Source organism: Tachyglossus aculeatus, chromosome 1 (genome assembly GCF_015852505.1).
Source record: "Tachyglossus aculeatus isolate mTacAcu1 chromosome 1, mTacAcu1.pri, whole genome shotgun sequence".
In the NCBI taxonomy this organism is placed as follows: domain Eukaryota; kingdom Metazoa; phylum Chordata; class Mammalia; order Monotremata; family Tachyglossidae; genus Tachyglossus; species Tachyglossus aculeatus.
In genome coordinates, this window is record NC_052066.1 from 65,771,855 (window position 1) to 65,790,474 (window position 18,620).

Sequence of the window (18,620 nt, forward strand, 5' to 3'; positions counted from 1 at the left end):
AATACGATTGAATGAATGAATGAATAATAGAAAAGCAATGAAATCCACAAATAAGAGCCTCTATTTAACCTCTTCGCTCACCAAGTGGCCTCTTCTAAGCCAGACATTCACTCCTGGGTTCCTCAGATATTTGAGGAGGCTCTGACATTTATAGAACTAAAGGGTTACTCAGTAGCATTTGTAGGAAACTTCCAACAAAACCCAACCCCGGTCATGAATATCGATGACTGGAGTGAATTAATTATGTTATTCTGACGTCACATTTTTTCCTCCATTTAGATCCCGCCATAAGCTCATCTGGGCAGGGAATGAGTCTGTTTATTGTTGTATTGAATTCTCCCAAGCGCTTGGTACAGTGCTCTGCACACAGTAAGCGCTCAATAAATACAATCAAATGAATGAATGATCCAAGATCTGCTAACTAGTCTTGGTATTTGCCTTGAGTTTCACCTTTCCTTCCTGCCCTTCTGGCATTCTAGTAGAAACTAATTAGAGGTGAAACTTGAGTGAAATATAAGGAAGAGAAAAAGGCAAGGCCTCAGATAATCCACATTCCTCTCGACCTGCTTTTTTTTTTTTTCTTTCCATATTTCCTTTTAGGCTACTTCCTTATAGTCAGAAAGGAAACTGATTTCACCCATGGTTTCCAGAATCTAAATATGCATTTTCTAATGCAGATATCCCCAGGATAATTCCTCTGGGTGGGTCTTAAACGCTCCCGAAGAGGAAAGGGATCTTCCAAAATGAATATATTGTCCCTTAGAGACCCCCAGAACGGAGTCAATCCAGCCATTCTGTGGTTGGAATGAGAGCGATTTAAAGGATTTGTGTGACGGTGGTGTGGCCAGTGCGGTTGATGGATAATAATAATCTTCCAGTGAGAAAAATTCTCCTGCGGGTAAATCAGCTAGCCATTTGTTTTTATTCCAGGTCTTGATCCCGCGGGCCCCTTGTTTAATGGGAAACCTCCAGAGGACAGATTAGATCCCACGGATGCGCAGTTTGTTGACGTCATACATTCCGATACTGATGGTAAACAGTTACACTTTTTCGCTTATCTGGTGGCGGTGAAGATAAACTTGAAGATGCTTAAAGCCAGAGGGCAGGAGTAGATTGGAAAGGCCATCGTGGGAAGACTCAGGGATTATGTAGTCTAAGATGGGTTCGGATGGAATCATTTCGAATAATAATAATAATAATAATGATAATAATGGCATTTGTTAAGTGCTTACTATGTGCAAAGCACTGTTCTAGGCGCTGGGGAGGTTACAAGGTGATCAGGTTGTCCCACGGAGGGGGCTCACAGGCTTCATCCCCATTTTACAGATGAGGTAACCGAGGCCCAGAGAAGTGAAGCGACTTGCCCAAAGTCACACAGCTGACAATTGGCGGAGCCGGGATTCGAACCCACGACCTCCGACTCCAAAGCCCGGGCTCTTTCCACTGAGCCCCGCTGCTTCTATTATTATTAAGGCGCTTCTTAAGTGCTTACTGTGGGCCAAGCACTTTTCTAAGCGCTGGAGTAGGTGCAAGTTAATCAGGTTGGGCACAGGCCCTGTCCCACATGGGGCTCACACTCTTAATCCCCATTTTACAGATGAGGTAACCAAGGCACAGAAAAGTTCATTCGTTCATTCATTCAGTCGTATTGAGCGCTTACTGTGTGCAAAGCACTGTACTAAGCACTTGGAAGAGTGCGCTATAAAAACCAACAGACACGTTCCTGCCCACAGTGAGCTCGCAGTCTAGCGGGGGAGACAGATATTAATATTAATAAATAAATAAATTGCAGACATATACATCTACGTACTGTGGGGTTGGGAGGGAGGATGAATGAAGGAGAAGTGAAGTGACTCACCCAAGGTCACACAGCAGAGAAGTGGCGGAGCCTTCTGATTCCCGGGCCCAGGCTCTAACCACTGCGCTGTGGGCAGGGAATGTGTATTGTACTCTCCCAAGTGCTTAGTAGTGTGCTCTGCACACAGTAAGCGCTCAATGAACATGACTGATGGATTGATGGAGGACAGGGACTTTGATCTGTTTATATCAATCAATCAATCAATCGTATTTATTGAGCGTTTACTGTGTGCAGAGCACTATACTAAGCGCTTGGGAAGTCCAAGTCGGCAACATCTAGAGACGGTCCCTACCCAACAGTGGGCTCACAGTCTAGAAGGGGGAGACAGAGAACAAAACCAAACATGCTAACAAAATAAATAGAATAATGTACAAGTAAAATAAATAAATAAATAGAGTAATAAATATGTACAAGCATATATACTCCTTTATAGTATATCTTCCCCAGTGCTTAGCACAGTGCGGGCACATAGAAAGTGCTTAATGTGCTCTGCACACAGTAAGCGCTCAATAAATATGATTGAATGAATGAATGAATGAATGGTGCCCTGCGCACAGTAAGTGCTCAATGAATACAATTGATTTATTGATTGTTTGATGTGTTATAACTCTCCAGTATTGCTGTCAGGAATGAAGCTAAGACAGTCAATGTCATTAAATAATGCCAATAATAATAACGTAATAATAAAGTAATAATAAATAATACATAAATAATAAATAATTAAATAATAAAGCCATAACACCATCACACCCACACCTACCCAGTAGTTGTACCCACAGTTAACACCACTGTTAAGGATTAGTAGCTCATTATTGTTGCCAACTTGTACTTCCCAAGCGCTTAGTACAGTGCTCTGCACACAGTAAGTGCTCAATAAATATGATTGAATGAATGAATGAATGAATTAAATAAATATATATATAGGTTTATATATTTATTTATATAGATGAAACTGGAAGATTCTACACCCAGTCCTCGGAGCGTAGCCCTTCTGGGCTAATCAGGAGCACCAAAGGGCAAGGATAGAAAAATCCATCTAGATCCCTCAGATAGAGTCGGTAAAAACTGAAATCTCTTGATGCCGTTTTTCTTTTTTTAAAAAAAATTCATGGTATTTGTTAAATCAATCGTATTTATTTATTGAGCGCTAACTGTGTGCAGAGCCCTGTACTAAGCGCTTGGGAAGTACAAGTTGGCAACATATCATCATCATTATCATCATCAATCGTATTTATTTAGCGCTTACTGTGTGCAGAGCACTGTACTAAGCGCTTGGGAAGTACAAGTTGGCAACATATAGAGACAGTCCCTACCCAACAGTGGGCTCAAGCGCTTACTATGTGCCAAGTGCTTAGTACAGTGCTCTGCACACAGTAAGCGCTCAATAAATACGATTGAATGAATGTGCCGGGCACTGTACTAATCACTGGGGTAGACACCAGCTAATCAGTTAGGACACTGGTCCACGTCCCTCATGGGGCTCACAGTGTTACTCTACATCTTACAACTGAGGTTCAGAGGACGGGAAGTGGGTTCGAATCCCTGCTCTGCCACTTGTCAGCTGTGTGACTGGAATGCCCTCCCTCCGCCCATCCGCCAAGCTAGCTCTCTTCCTCCTTTCAAGGCCCTGCTGAGAGCTCACCTCCTCCAGGAGGCCTTCCCAGACTGAGCCCCTTCCTTCCTCTCCCCCTCGTCCCCCTCTCCATCCCCCCATCTTACCTCCTTCCCTTCCCCACAGCACCTGTATATATGTACATATGTTTGTACATATTTTTTTTACTCTATTTATTTATCTATTCATTTTATTTGTACATATCTATTCTATTTATTTTATTTTGTTAGTATGTTTGGTTTTGTTCTCTGTCTCCCCCTTTTAGACTGTGAGCCCACTGTTGGGTAGGGACTGTCTCTATATGTTGCCAATTTGTACTTCCCAAGCGCTTAGTACAGTGCTCTGCACATAATAAGCGCTCAATAAATACGATGATGATGATGATGATGATGATGATGGGCAAGTCATTTCACTTCTCTGCGCCTCAGTTAGCTCATCTGTAAAATGGGGATGAAGACTGTGAGCCCCCAGTGGGACAACCTGATCACCTTGTAACCTCTCCAGCGCTTAGAACAGTGCTTTGCACATAGTAAGTGCTTAATAAATGCCATTATTATTATTATTATCATTATTATTATTATTATTATTACCCAAGGTCACTCAGCACACTAATGGCAGAGCTATGATTCGAACCCAGGTACTTCTGATTCCCAGGCCCGTGTTCTAGCCACTAGGCCACACTGGTTCCCAGGGTCGAGGCTTCCAAGACCTTGGATCTTGCTTACCACCATCCCGACCGGATTTGTGTTTCCTGGTGAAGAATTAATACCTGCCTCTTCCCTAAAAAAACTATATTCATCACTCACAGTGTTGGCCCAGCCTGGGAACATTCCTGATCCTTCAAACAACATGGCCTTGTGGAAAGAGCCCGGGCTTGAGAGTCCAGAGGCCTGGTTTCTAATCAATCAATCAATCATATTTATTGAGCGCTTACTGTGTGCAGAGCACTGTACTAAGCGCTTGGGAAGTACAAGTTGGCAACATAGAGAGACGGTCCCTACCCCACAGTAATCCAGAGAAGCAGCGTGGCTCAGTGGAAAGAGCACGGGCTTTGGAGTCAGAGGTCATGGGTTCGAATCCTCCTGAATCCCAGGACTGTGCTCTATCTACTACACCATGCTGCTTGTCAGTACCCTAAAGCTGATGGGCAGGGGTTTCTGCTTAAAGCAGTGTGTTTCAGTGGAAAGAGCACGGGCTTTGGAGTCAGAGGTCATGGGTTTGAATCCCAGCTCCGCCACATGTCTGCTGTGTGACCTGGGGCGAGTCACTTAACTTCTCTGAGCCTCAGTTACCTCATCTGTAAAATGGGGATTAAGATTGTGAGCCCCACGTGGGGCAACTTGATCACCTTGCATCCCCCCCAGCGCTTAGAACAGTGTTCTGCACATAGTAAGCGCTTAACAAATGCTATTATTATTATTATTATTATTATTATTATTATTATTATCATTATTATTATTATTATCCCCAATCTGCCACTTGCCTGCTGGATGACCTTGGGCAAGTCACTTAAATTCTCTGAGCCCCAGTTACCTCACCTGTAAAATGGGGATTAAGATTGTGAACCCCACGTGGGGCAACTTGATCACCTTGCATCCCCCCCAGCGCTTAGAACAGTGCTCTGCACATAGTAAGTGCTTAACAAATGCCATTATTATTATTATTATTATTATTATTATTATTATTATTATTATCTCCAATCTGCCACTTGCCTGCTGGGTGACCCTGGGCAAGTCACTTAACTTCTCTAGGCCTTGGTTTCCCACTCTGAAAAATGGGGCTGAAATACTTGTTGCCATTGTATTTATATCTCTGCCGTTGTACCTAAGTTTTTTTGTTCTAGACTGTAAGCCCACTCTTCTAGACTGTGAGCCCACTGTTGGGTAGGGACTGTCTCTACATGTTGCCAGCTTGTACTTCCCAAGCGCTTAGTACAGTGCTCTGCACACAGTAAGCGCTCAATAAATACGACTGAATGAATGAATGAATCTAGCAGACACGTGGCAGAGCAGGATTAGAACCCCCCTCCTCCCCCTCCCCATCCCCCCTGCCTTACCTCCTTCCCCTCCCCACAGCATCTGTATATATGTATATATGTCTGCAGGTATTTATTTATTTATTTATTTATTTATTTATTTATTTATTTATTTATTTATTTTATTTGTACATATTTATTCCATTTATTTTATTTTGTTAATATGTTTTGTTCTGTTGTCTGTCTCCCCCTTCTAGACTGTGGGCCCACTGTTGGGTAGGGACCGTCTCTATATGTTGCCAACTTGTACTTCCCAAGAGCTTAGTACAGTGCTCTGCACACAGTAAGCGCTCAATAAATACAATTGAATGAAGGAATGAATGAACCCACATCTTCTGACTTTCAGGCCCTTTCTCCTTTCATTAGACCATGCTGCTCCTTTTTTTTTAAAACGGAGTTTTAGAGCCTGGTCTATGTAACATAATTGGTCCCAGGCATCCAAAACACTGAAATTCCCAAAGAATAGATAATGCTCCATTATATTTAGGCCAAGGTTGGGCCCAGGACATTAATGGCCGAGTGCGTTTCTGACACACATTCATTCACTGATTCAGTCATATTTATCGAGCGCTTACTGTGAGCAGAGCACTGTACTAAGCGCTTGGGAAGTACAAGTCGGCAACATATAGAGACGGTCCCTACCCAACAACGGGGTACAATCCACGATAACAAGGAATGTGCTGAGGCTGTTTCAGAGAAGGTGAAGGGCTGAGGACTTCTTCAATCTTTCTCCCTCATTCGGTGAAAGTAAACATGGTAGCTGGTTCCCAGAAAGTGAGAAGCAGAACAGTAAGGATTAGAGATCTTTGCGGCTGCGGGAGAAAATATTAGACTGACATTTCTCACCCAGAGACCTGTTTTTGCCCGGTGATAGTCACCTCCATCAAATGCTAATCCCCAGTAGCGAAGTTCATGGCGACCCTCTGTTAACGGTGGAATTTAGAGAGGAAAGACGCGGCAACTCAAAACGATTTGGACCCCCTGCCAAAAAAACTTTCTAAATTAGCTTCAAAAAATTAGGTGGAGGGGATAAATTTAAAGTTCAAAGTTCCAGGTAGGACGATTTTTGCTCAGTATTCTTCATCAGTCCACATACATCATCATCATCATCATCAATCGTATTTATTGAGCGCTTGCTGTGTGCAGAGCACTGTACTAAGCGCTTGGGAAGTACAAATTGGCAACATATAGAGACAGTCCCTACCCAACAGTGGGCTCACAGTCTAAAAGGGGGAGACAGAGAACAAAACCAAACATACTAACAAAATAAAATAAATAGAATAGATATGTACAACTAAAATAAATAGAGTAATAAATATGTACAAACATATATACATATATACAGGTATACACTATTAAGACAGAATTTTACTACTTTAATTAGCCTTTTGTATTATTTTCCTGGCTGTGGTTTAAATCCCCATAATATATGATTACCACATCTATTTTTATTATTTCCTGCAATGCTACATTTTCGTTCAAGACCATTGACAAGGAAGTTAAATTCACCCTCATCAAATGCTCATAGCATACCCAAAAAATTTAGCCTCTCCTACCCTGAAACTTGTTTTCACGCCTATAGAATTCTCCTTAATAGTCAAAGATGCTGCTGAAGGTGAAATTCAGCTGTGAATACCTGTGCATCTGAAAAGGCCCAGTCCTAAGCTGGTTGTGGGCAGGAAATGTGTCTGTTTATTGTTATTTCGCACTCTCCCAAGTGCTCAGTACAGTGCTCTGCACATAGTTAAGAGTTCAATAAATCTGATTGAGTGAAAGAATGAATTATGCACACAAAAAAGCTGTCCCTTGGTATGTGGTCATGTTTGATGTTTGCGGTGCCTAGCATGGTTTTCTCTTTTACCTTCTTGTCTTCGGTTCTTTATGAAGCTTTTAAGCAAGGGCTCTTTTCTGGATAACAATGTGATGGACCTTCTCTATATGTTGCCAACTTGTACTTCCCAAGCGCTTAGTACAGTGCTCTGCACACAGTAAGCGCTCAATAAATACGATTGAATGAATGAATGCTTCTCCTCCCCTCCCCATCTACTCCCTCCCTCTGCTCTACCCCCCTCTCCGCCCCACGACGCTTGTGTACATATCTATTATTCTATTGATTTTATTAATGATGTGTATATTTCTACCAGCGTGGCTCAGTGGAAAGAGCCCGGGCTTGGGAGTCAGAGGTCGTGGGTTCTAATCCCGCCTCTGCCACTTGTCTGCTGTGTGACTTTGGGCAAGTCACTTCACTTCTCTGGGCCTCAGTTCCCTCATCTGCAAAATGGGGATGAAGACTGTGAGCCCCATGTGGGACACCCTGATGACCTTGTATGCCCCCAGCGCTTAGAACAGTGCTTGGCACATTGCAAGCACATAGCAAATGCCATCATCATCTATAATTCTATTTATTTATATTGACGCTATTGATGCCTGTCTACTTGTTTTGTGGTCTGTCTCCCCCGCTCTTAGACTGGGAGCCCGTTGTTGGGTAGGGATTGTCTCTATTTGTTGCCGAATTGTGCTTTCCAAGTGCTTAGTCCAGTGCTCTGCACACAGTAGATGCTCAATAAATACGATTGGATGAATAAATGAATGAATGTTCAGATCGGGGTTGCATTATTGAAAGGTCAGGCCTAGGGTTTACCAGTTTTAAGAAGACCCCGTGTGATCGGCAATGCAGATGACATCACACACACACACACACTACTGTGTCTTCCCCAATTAAGCCATCTTTTCCCCTATTGTCTCTCCCTTCCGTATCACTTATCCACTTGGATCTGTACCCACTATTCACCCCACCATCGGCCCCGCAACACTCAAGTCCAGATCTAAAATTTAGTTTAATGCCTGTTTCCCCCTCTAGACTGTAAGCTCCTTCTGGGCAGGGAACATGTCTACCAACTGACAGCACGGACTTGTGAGTCAGGGATCATTGGGTTCTAATCCCCTCTCCACCCCTTGTCAGCTGTGTGACTTTGGGTAAGTCATTTCACTTCTCTGAGCCTCAATTACCTCATCTGTAAAATGGGGATTAAGACTGCCAGCCCCACGTGGGCAACCTGATTTCCTTGTATCTCCCCCAGCTCTTAGAACGGTGCTTGGCACCTAGTAAGCGCTTAACAAATACCATCATCCTTATTATTATTGTATTGTATTATTATTATGGTATTGCATTGTATTGTATTGTATTTTGTATTGTATTGTATTTTGTATTGTACTGTTCTCTCCCAAGTGCTTTTCTAAATTTCTCTATGGTATTCGTTAAGCACTCCCCATATGCCGGGCACTGTACTAAGCACTGGGGAGGATACAAATTACTCAGGTTAGACATAGTCCATGCCCTAGATGGGGCTCATAGTTTGCTTCCCTGTTTTACAGATTCTTCATTTTACAGATTTTGCAGCTGAGGTAACGGAGGCACAGAGAAGTGAAGCGACTTGCCCAAGGTCACCCAGTAGACCAACGGTGGAGCCGGGATTAGAACGCAGGTCCTTCAGACTTCCATAGCCAGGGTCTAGCCACTCAACCACGTTGCTTCAATAAGCTGCTTCAGAGGTTAGTACAAAACTCTGCAGGGAGTAAGCGCTCAATAAATACCATTGATGATGATGATGATGATGATTATGGTTATTATTTTGGTATTTGTTAAGCACTTACTATGTGCCAAGCACTTTTCTAAGCGCTGATTGAGTAGGGAGGAAGTACCAGGGCAGAGGGAAGATGTGAGCAAAGGATTGTTGGTCAGAGAGAAGAGGTACGGTGAATAAATTAGCGTGAGAGTGTCCCGTAATTTAATTTATAGGTCACCACAGAGGTTTCCGAATGCCTCACTTTTATCCTACTTCTCAGGTGCCGTTCATTTTAGTATGACTTGCATTGGAAGTATCAATCAATCAATCAATCAAATTGTATATTTCGAGGGCTTACTGTGTGCAGAGCACTGTGCAAGGTGTTTGGGTGAGTACGAAAATAACAATATGACAGAGTTGGTAGGTGCATGAGATACTTTATTCCAGAGCTAACCTCCTCACCTCCTCCAGCCAGACTTCCCCACACCAAGAACTAAGGCAGTCACGGGATCGGGAGCTGTCCTCTGTTTCTGGTGTGGGAGTCAGAAGGACCCGGGTTCTAATCTCACTCTTCCACTTGTCTGCTGTATAATAATAATAATGATGGCATTTGTTAAGCGCTTACTATGTGCAAAGCACTGTTCTAAGAGCTGGGAGGATACAAGGTGATCAAGTTGTCCCACATGGGACTCACAGTCTTAATCCCCATTTTTACAGATGAGGTAACCGAGGCTCAGAGAAGTTAAGTGATTTGCCCAAGGTCACACAGCAGACTTGTGGTGGAGCCGGGATTAGAACCCATGACCTCTGACTCCAAAGCCCGGGCTCTTTCCACTGAGCCACGCTGTATGACCTTAGGCAAGTCACTTCACTTCCTCTGTGCCTCAGTTACCTCATCTGTAAAATGGGGGTTAAAACTGTGAGCCCTATGGGGGACAAGGACTGCATCTAACCTGATTGACTTTTTTTAATGGCATTTATTAAGCGCTTACTATGTGCAAAGCACTGTTCTAAGCGCTGGGGAGGTTACAAGGTGATTGGGTTGTCCCACAGGGGGCTCACAGTCTTAATCCCCATTTTACAGTTGAGGTAACTGAGGCACAGAGAAGTGAAGTGACTTTCCCTAAGTCACAAAGGTAAGTGGCAGAGTTGGGATTCGAGCCCATGACCTCTGACTCCAAAGCCCGGGCTCTTTCCACTGAGCCACGCTGCTTCTCTACCTTCTACCTTCCACTTCTACCTTCCCCAGCGCTTAGAGCAGTGCCTGACACATAGTAAGCATTTAACAAATACCAACGCTCCACCCCCCCCCAAAAAAAAAACCCAAAATGAGACTTAGGCTAGCTTGAGAAAAACAAGGATTTTAAGCTGAGGTACAGTGGGAGGAGAGAGTGGGTGAATAGGAGGGGGAGAGTTGATTTAATAATAATAATAATAATAATAATTTTGGTATTTGTTAAGCGCTTACTATGTGCCAAGCACTGTTCTAAGTGCTGGGGAGGATACAAGGTGATCAGGTTGTCCTATGTGGGGCTCACAATCAATCCCCACTTTCCAGATGAGGTAACTGAGGCCCAGAGAAGTAAAGTGACTTGCCCAAAGTCACACAGCTGACAAATGGCGGAGCCGGGATTTGAACCCATGACCTCTGACTCCCAAGCCCGGGCTCGTTCCACTGAGCCACGCTGCTTCTCTTATGGTATTTGTTAAACACTTACTATGTTCCAGGCACTGCCCACTGGGGTAGATACCAGAAAATCGGGTTGGATACAGTCCCTGTCCCACATGGGGCCCACAGTCTCAATCCCCATTTTACAAATGAGGGAACTGAGGCACAGAGAAGTGAAGTGACTTGCCCAAAGTGACAGAGCACACAAGCAGCAGAGCCAGAATTAGAACCCAACACCTCCTGAATCCCAGGACCGTGCCCTATCCACTACGCCATGCTGCTTCTCAGTACCCTAAAGCTGATGGACAGGGGTTTCTGCTTAAAACAGCGTGTTTCAGTGGAAAGAGCCCGGGCTTTGGAGTCAGAGGTCATGGGTTCGAATCCCGGCTCCGCCACAGGTCTGCTGTGTGACCTTGGGTGAGTCACTTAACTTCTCTGAGCCTCAGTTACCTCATCTGCCAAATGGGGATTATGACTGCGAGCCCCACGGGGGACAACCTGATCACCTTGTATCCCCCCATTGCTTAGAACGGTGCTTTGCACATAGTAAGTGCTTAATAAATGCCATCATTATTATTATCGTTATTATTAAAGTGGAGAGGAACGGGCAACCATTTGAAGTTAGATGGGAGTGGGGAGATGAGGGCTGAGAAACTTTTAAGAAAAATGATCTGAGCGGCAGAGGAAACTAGGCAAGGCAGTGGATACTGTAATCAAGCCAGAATATGAAAAGTGTCTGGACCTGCATGAAAGCCATTCGGATGGAGAGGAATTCATCATCATCATCATCATCAATCGTATTTATTGAGCACTTACTATGTGCAGAGCACTGTACTAAGCGCTTGGGAAGTACAAGTTGGCAACATATAGAGACAGTCCCTACCCAACGGTGGGCTCACAGTCTAAAAGGGGGAATTGTTGCGGAGGAGGAACTGACAGGATTTGGTGACAGCGTGGAGTCCTTTAGACCTTATGCTATCTGCCCGCCATCTAAAACTCAATATATCCAAGACTGAACTCCTTATCTTCCCTCCCAAACCCTGCCCTCTCCCTGACTTTCCCGTCACTGTAGACGGCACTACCATCCTTCTCTATACGTTTCTCTATATGAACCATCTCTATATGTTGCCAACCTGTACTGCCCAAGCAGTGCTCTGCGCACAGTAAGCGCTCAATAAATGCAGTTGAATGAATGAATGAATGAATTTGTGTCTACCAACTCTCTTCTATCGTGCTTTAGTACAATGCTCCGCACTCAGTAAATTCTCAATAAATACCATTGCTTGATTGATTGGAGGTGGAAAGAGAAGGAGGGGTACGGCTAATGCCAAGGGAGCGCATTTGAGAGATGGGGAGATCAATAATAATAATAATAATAATAATAATGATGGCATTTATTAAGTGCTTACTACATGCAAAGCACTGTTCTAAGCGCTGGGGAGGTTACAAGGCGATCAGGTTGTCCCACGGGGGGCTCACAGTCTTAACTGTGAAGGGGAAGCAGTGTGACTTAGTGGAAAAGCATTTGCCTGGGAGTCGGAAGACCTGGGTTCTCAACCCAACTCTGCCCCTTACCCGCTGTGTGGCCTTGAGCAAGTCACTTAACTTCTCTGTCCCTCAGTTTCCTCAACCATAAAATGAGGATTCAATGCCCGTTCTCTCGCTCGCTCAGACTGCATGCCCCATGTCAATCAATCGTGATCAATCGATTACACTTACCGAGTGCTTCTTGTGTGCGGAGCACTGTAATAATAACAATGATGGTATTTATTAAGCACTTACTATGTGCAAAGCACTGTTCTAAGTGCTGGGGAGGTTACAAGGTGATCAGGTTGTGCCACGGGGAGCTCACAGTTTAAATCCCCATTTTACAGATGAGGGAACTGAGGCCCGGAGAAGTGAAGTGACTTGCCCAAAGTCACACAGCTGACAGTTGGCAGGGCTGGGGAGAGCTCACCTCCTCCAGGAGGCCTTCCCAGACTGAGCCCCTTCCTTCCTCTCCCCCTCGTTCCCCTCTCCATTCCCCCATCTTACCTCCTTCCCTTCCCCACAGCACCTGTATATATGTTTGTACATATTTATTACTCTATTTATTTCTTTATTTTACTTGTACATATCTATTCTATTTATTTTATTTTGTTAGTATGTTTGGTTTTGTTCTCCGTCTCCCCCTTTTAGACTGTGAGCCCACCGTTGGGTAGGGACTGTCTCTAGATGTTGCCAACTTGGACTTCCCAAGCGCTTAGTACAGTGCTCTGCACACAGTAAGCGCTCAATAAATGCGATTGATGATGATGATGCTGATGATGATGACCTCTGACTCCACCTCTTCACTGAGCTGCGGCTGCTTCTTGTACTAAGCGCTAGGGAGAGTACGTTAGAACAGAGTTGGTAGACACAACAACGAGCTTGCAGTCTCGAGGGGGAGCAGACATTAATGTAAATAAATAAATTACAGATATGGACATAAGTGCTGTGGGGAGGGGAGGGTGAGTAAAGGGAGCACAACAGGATGAAGCAGAAGGGAGTGGGAAAAGAGGAAATGAGGTCCTCAGTCAGGAAAAACATCTTGGAGATGTGCCTTCAATAAGGCACGTACGGGAAAGGGACTGTGTCTGACCTGACTGACCTGTATCTATCCCAGCGATTAGAACAGGGCTTGGCATAGAGTGTGTGTTTAACAAATACCATAGGAAAAAAAGAGATTTTGAGAAGGAAACTCAGGAGTTATCCTTCACTCCTCTCTCCCATTCAACCCACGTATTCAGCGTGGCTTAGTGGAAAGAGCCCAGGCTTGGGAATCAGAGGTCGTGGGTTCTAATCCTGATTCTGCACCTGTCAGCTGTGTGACTTTGGGCAAATCACTTCCACTTCTCTGGGCCTCAGTTCCCTCATCTGTAAAATGGGGGTGAAGCCTGTGAGCCCTATGTGGGACACCCTGATTATCTCATATCTACCCCAGTGCTTAGAACAGTGCTAGACACATAGTTAAGCGTTTAATCAATCAATCAATCAATCGATCGTATTTATTGAGCGCTTACTATGTGCAGAGTACTGCCAACATTATTATAATTATTATATTCAGTCCATTGCTAAATCCTGTCATTTCCACCTTTACCACATCGCTAAAATCAGCCCTTTCATCTCCATCCGAGCTGCTACCACATCAATACAATCACTTATCCTAGCCCAGCTTGTAATAATAACAGTTCATAATAATTATGGTACTTGTTAAGTGCTTACTATGTGCCAAGCACTGTACTAAGCTCTGGGATAGATACAGGTTCATCAGGTTGGGCGCAGTCCCTGTCCCACATGGGGCTCACACTCTTAATCCCCATTTTATAGATGAGGTAACTGAGGCCCAGAGAAGTAAAGGGACTTGCCCAAGGTCACACAGCAGACATGTGGAGAAGCCGGAATTAGAACCCGGGTCCTTCTGACTCCTGGTTCTGTGTTCTATCCACTAATCAATCAATCAATCGTATTTATTGAGCGCTTACTGTGTGCAGAGCACTGTACTAAGCGCTTGGGAAGTACAAGTTGGCAACACATAGAGACAGTCCCTACCCAACAGTGGGCTCACAGTCTAAAAGGGGGAGACAGAGAACAAAACCAAACATACTAACAAAATAAAATAAATAGAATAGATATGTACAAGTAAAATAAAGAAATAAATAGAGTAATAAATATGTACAAACATATATAATAATAATAATAATGGCATTTATTAAGCGCTTACTATGTGCGAAGCACTGTTCTGAGCGCTGGACTGTTCTAAGCGCTGGACTGTTCTAAGCGCTGGGCAGGTGCTGTGGGGAAGCACTAAGCACACTGCTTCTCCTTGATTGCCATCTCAGCCTCCTTGCTGACCTCCCAGCCTCCTGTCTCCCCCCTCTCCGGTCTGTACTTCACTCTGCTGCCCAGATCATTTTTCTACAAAAGCGTTCAGTACATGTTTCCCCGCTTAAAACAGTGCTTTGCGCATAGTTAGTGCTTAACAAATACTGAAATTATTATTATTATTATTGTTAAGTGGCAGAGCTGGAATTAGAACTCAGGTCCTCTGACTCTCATTCTTGTGCTCTTTCCGCTAGGCAGATTATAAAATCTTGCCCTGATTTTGCCAGTAAATGGCTTCATATTCAATAGCTCTACTTGCCCTCATGGTGTTTGACTTTGGTGTACTATAAAGAAACATAATGGGACTTTAATGACTTTAATGGGACTTTTAGACTGTGAGCCCACTGTTGGGTAGGGACCGTCTCTATATGTTGCCAACTTGTACTTCCCAAGCGCTTAGTACAGTGCTCTGCACACAGTAAGCGCTCAATAAATATGATTGATTGATTGATTCTCAAGAAATTCCAGTGGTTTCCCATCCACCTCTGCATCAGAAAACATTTCCTCACCATTGGCTTCAAAGCAATCAATCCCCTTGCCCCCTCCTACCTCACTTCACTATTCTCCTGCTACAACCCACACACTTTGCTCCTCTGTTGTTAAACTTCTCACTGTACTTTGATCTCATCTATCTTGCCGCCAATCCCTGGTCCACATCCTGCCTCTGACCTGGAATTCCCTCCCTCTTCAAATAGGACAAAAAATGACTCTTCCCCCATTCAAAGCCTTTTTGAAGGCCCATCTCCTCCCACAGGCCTTCCTTGAATAAGCCCTGCTTTCCTCTTCTACCTCTCCCTTCACCCTGACTTTCTTCCTTATATCATCCCCCCTCCCAACTCCACGGCATTTGTGTCTTGTCTTATGCCGTCGAGTCTACATATCTTTAATTAATTTATTTATATTTAATGGTTGACTCCCCCTCTAGGCTGAAATAATAATAATGGCATTTAAGTGCTTACTATGTGCAGAACACTGTTCTAAGCACTGGGGAGGTTACAAGGTGATCAGGTTGTCCCACTTGGGGCTCACCGTCTTAATCCCCATTTCACAGATGAGGGAACTGAGGCCCAGAGAAGTGAAGTGACTTGCCCAAAGTCACACAGCTGACAACTGGCAGAGCGGGGATTCGAACCCAGGACCTCTGACTCGTGCTCTTTCCACTGAGCCACACTGCTTCTCTACAAGCTCACTGTGGGCAGGGAGTGCGTCTGTTTATTGTTGTATTGTACTCTTCCAAGCTCTAACTCTGCACACAGTAAACCCTCAATAAATACGATTGAATGAAAGAATGAATGAGTTCAATTTTCAGTTCAGAGGCCACTAAACCTGCCAGGCATGTTTTTGTTATTCGCCAAATGGGGTCCACTAAGAGGGACCTTTACTTGGAAGGTCATACCAAGGGAAATGTCTGCTAATTTTGTTATATTGTACTCTCTCAAGCGCTTAGTACAGTGTTCTGTACATAGTAAGTGCTCCGTATAAACCACTGACTGATTTGATTGATCATGGAACCAGGGGAAAGATAGTTCTTTGCCTCCCCACCTGCCAGCTAGGGCAGCGTGGCTCAGTGGAAAGAGCCCGGGCTTTGGAGTCAGAGGTCATGGGTTCAAATCCAGGCTCCGCCACTTGTCAGCTGTGTGACTTTGGGCAAGCCACTTAACTTCTCTGGGGCTCAGTTACCTCATCTGTAAAATGGGGATGAAGACTGTGAGCCCCACGTGGGACAACCTGCTTACCTTGTAACCTCCCCAGAACTTAGAACAGTGATTTGCATATAATAAATGCTGAATAAATGTCATTATTATTATTATTATTAAGCAGCCTGTAGGTCTTTTGGCTTAATAAATGCCATTATTATTATTATTATTATTAAGCACTCTGTAGGTCTTTTGGCCACTGAAGAGACAGTAGCAACTTTTGCTAAGCAACTTTTTGACTCTCCAACAATATTCGGAATGGACATCTCACCCTGAGGGAGAAAGGGGCTAGAAATTCTGTCCTATCATAATTCAGAGTGCATAGTGTGGAAGAGACCGTTTTCTAAGGGTGACCCTCCTATAAATGGAATCTTATACTACTACTACTCATTTTATGAATCAAGCGCCTACTGTGGGCCAAGCATTGTGCCAAGTGCTGGGGTTAATATTAATTGTAGTAATTGTGGTATTCGTTAAGCTATTATTATGAGCCAGGCACTGTACTAAGCACTTTGGTAGTTATAAGTTAATTGGGTTGGACACAGTCCCTGTCCCACATGGGGCTCCCAATCTTAAACCCCATTTTGCAGAAGAGGTAACTGAGGTCCAGAGAAGTGAAGTGACTTGCCCAAGGTCACCCAACAGACAAGTGGTGAAGGTGGGATTAGAACCCAGGTCCTCCCTCCCAGACCCGTGCTCTATCCACCAAGCCACGCTGCTTCTCTGTTGATATAGGGGTTGATGTAGGACTGTCAAATTGGATAAATCATCATCATCATCAATCGTATTTATTGAGCGCTTACTATGTGCAGAGCACTGTACTAAGCGCTTGGGAAGCCCAAATTGGCAACACACAGAGACAGTCCCTACCCAACAGTGGGCTCACAGTACAAAAGGGGGAGACAGAGAACAAAACCAAACATACTAACAAAATAAAATAAATAGAATAGCTATGTACAAGTAAAATAAATAAATAAATAAATAGAGTAATAAATATGTACAAACATATATACATATATACAGGTGCTGTGGGGAAGGGAAGGAGGTAAGAAGGGGGGATGGAGAGGGGGACGAGGGGGAGAGGAAGGAAGGGATTCTTTATAATCACAAAATGGTATAAAGATTTTTTAAGATTGTGAGAAAATCACATTTTAGAAATATCCAAAAAATCTCTTGTTTCAGACCTAGAAAAAATAGCCACATCAGAGTTTTGAAGGAAATACAGGACTTACTGGAAGTAACATTCCCAATAATTATTATTTCAGAATGGGAAAGCTGAGAGGGAAAGCTCCATCTTCAATATAATACAAAATTCCAAGGCCACTAAATACTCAATTTCAAGGTATTTTTCTAGCATAATTCTTTAAAATATCTGATTAGGGTAGACTCAAGAAGTGAGTTCAAGCCCCTGTCCCTAACAGGGCTCACCAAGACATGGAATTATAGCTTTAATTATATTTGTTCTGACGATTTTGACACCTGTCTATATGTTTTGTTTTGTTGTCTGTCTCCCCCTTGTAGACTGTGAGCCCATTGTTGGGTAGGGACCGTCTCTAGATGTTGCCAACTTGTAATAATAATAATAATAATAATGGTATTTGTTAAGTGCTTACTATGTACAAGGCACTGTTCTAAGCACTGGAGGGGATACAAGGTGATCAGGTTGTCTCACAGGGGTCTCACAGTCTTAATCCCCATTTTACAGATGAGGGAACTGAGGCCCAGAGAAGTGAAGTGACTTGCCCATAGTCACACAGCTGACAAGTGGCAGAGCCGGTATTTGAACCCATAATAATAATAATGATGGCATTTATTAAGCACTTACTATGTACAAAGCACTGTTCTAAGCTCTGGGATGGGGGATACAAGGTGATCAGGTTGTCTCACAGGGGGCTCACAGTCTTAATCCCCCTTTTACAGATGAGGGAACTGAGGCCCAGAGAAGTTAAGTGACTTGCCCAAAGTCACACAGCGGACAAGTGGCGGAGCCGGAATTTGAACCCAGGACCTCCGACTCCAAAGCCCGGGTTCTTTCCACTGAGCCACGCTGCTTCTCTACTTCCCAAGCACTTAGTATAGTGCTCTGCACACAGTAAGCGCTCAATACATACAATTGAATGAATGAATCTTGGAATATGAAGATAAACGAAACATGTATGTGCACGCTCACATGTGCACACATATGTATACACACACACACGCACAAATTCAGGCAACTTGGCTAAGTGAGATAAACAAAGAACAGAGTGGATAGAGGAGCAGCGTGGCTCAGTGGAAAGA

The 18,620-nt window shown here is 43.9% G+C and overlaps 1 protein-coding gene across 1 annotated transcript in view; it reads left to right on the plus strand.

Moving 5' to 3' along the window:
- The window catches only part of LIPH (lipase H), a 96,234-nt gene that overhangs the window by 35,071 nt on the left and 42,543 nt on the right, over positions 1 to 18,620 (plus strand). The window contains exon 11 of the mRNA XM_038745063.1: positions 931 to 1,032. Coding sequence (XP_038600991.1) covers positions 931 to 1,032 — 102 coding nt within the window. The remainder of the gene's footprint in view (positions 1 to 930; positions 1,033 to 18,620) is intronic.